Source organism: Seriola lalandi, unplaced genomic scaffold, assembly GCF_002814215.2.
Source record: "Seriola lalandi dorsalis isolate HSWRI2012SDOR001 ecotype SW California unplaced genomic scaffold, Sedor1 jcf7180002054538, whole genome shotgun sequence".
Taxonomy (NCBI): Eukaryota; Metazoa; Chordata; class Actinopteri; order Carangiformes; family Carangidae; genus Seriola; species Seriola lalandi.
This window is the reverse complement of record NW_019525091.1, coordinates 4967-5270: the sequence shown is the minus strand read 5'-3', so window position 1 is coordinate 5270 and position 304 is coordinate 4967. Positions and strand designations below refer to the sequence as shown.

Here is a 304-nt window from a genome sequence, read left to right as displayed (position 1 = left end):
GTTTAATATATATTTAAGATAACAGCTGAATAGGACGAACAGATTCATGGATGGATGGATATACAGTTCTGTTTTGTTCTAACCTGTTTATCTGTATCATCTGTAATTATTTTGTTATGTTGTTGTTCACCAGAGAAGCCCAGTAACGTGAGCGTCTCCATCATCACTGCAGTGGTTGCTCTCACTCTCGTCCTCATTGCAGTCACTGGATTCATGGTTTACAAAAAGAAGAAAGGTGAGAGAGAAATAGAAAGATCACCTGACTGTTACAATCCTTTGACTTTAGTCTGTGAGTTGATGTTTT

General features: G+C 37.5%; 1 protein-coding gene across 1 annotated transcript in view; it reads left to right on the top strand.

Moving 5' to 3' along the window:
* LOC111661187 (patr class I histocompatibility antigen, A-5 alpha chain-like) overlaps window positions 1-304 on the top strand; it is a 3950-nt gene that overhangs the window by 1282 nt on the left and 2364 nt on the right. Inside the window, exon 4 of the mRNA XM_087176173.1 lies at window positions 134-235. Within this exon, the coding sequence (XP_087032299.1) occupies window positions 134-235 (102 nt within the window). The remainder of the gene's footprint in view (window positions 1-133; window positions 236-304) is intronic.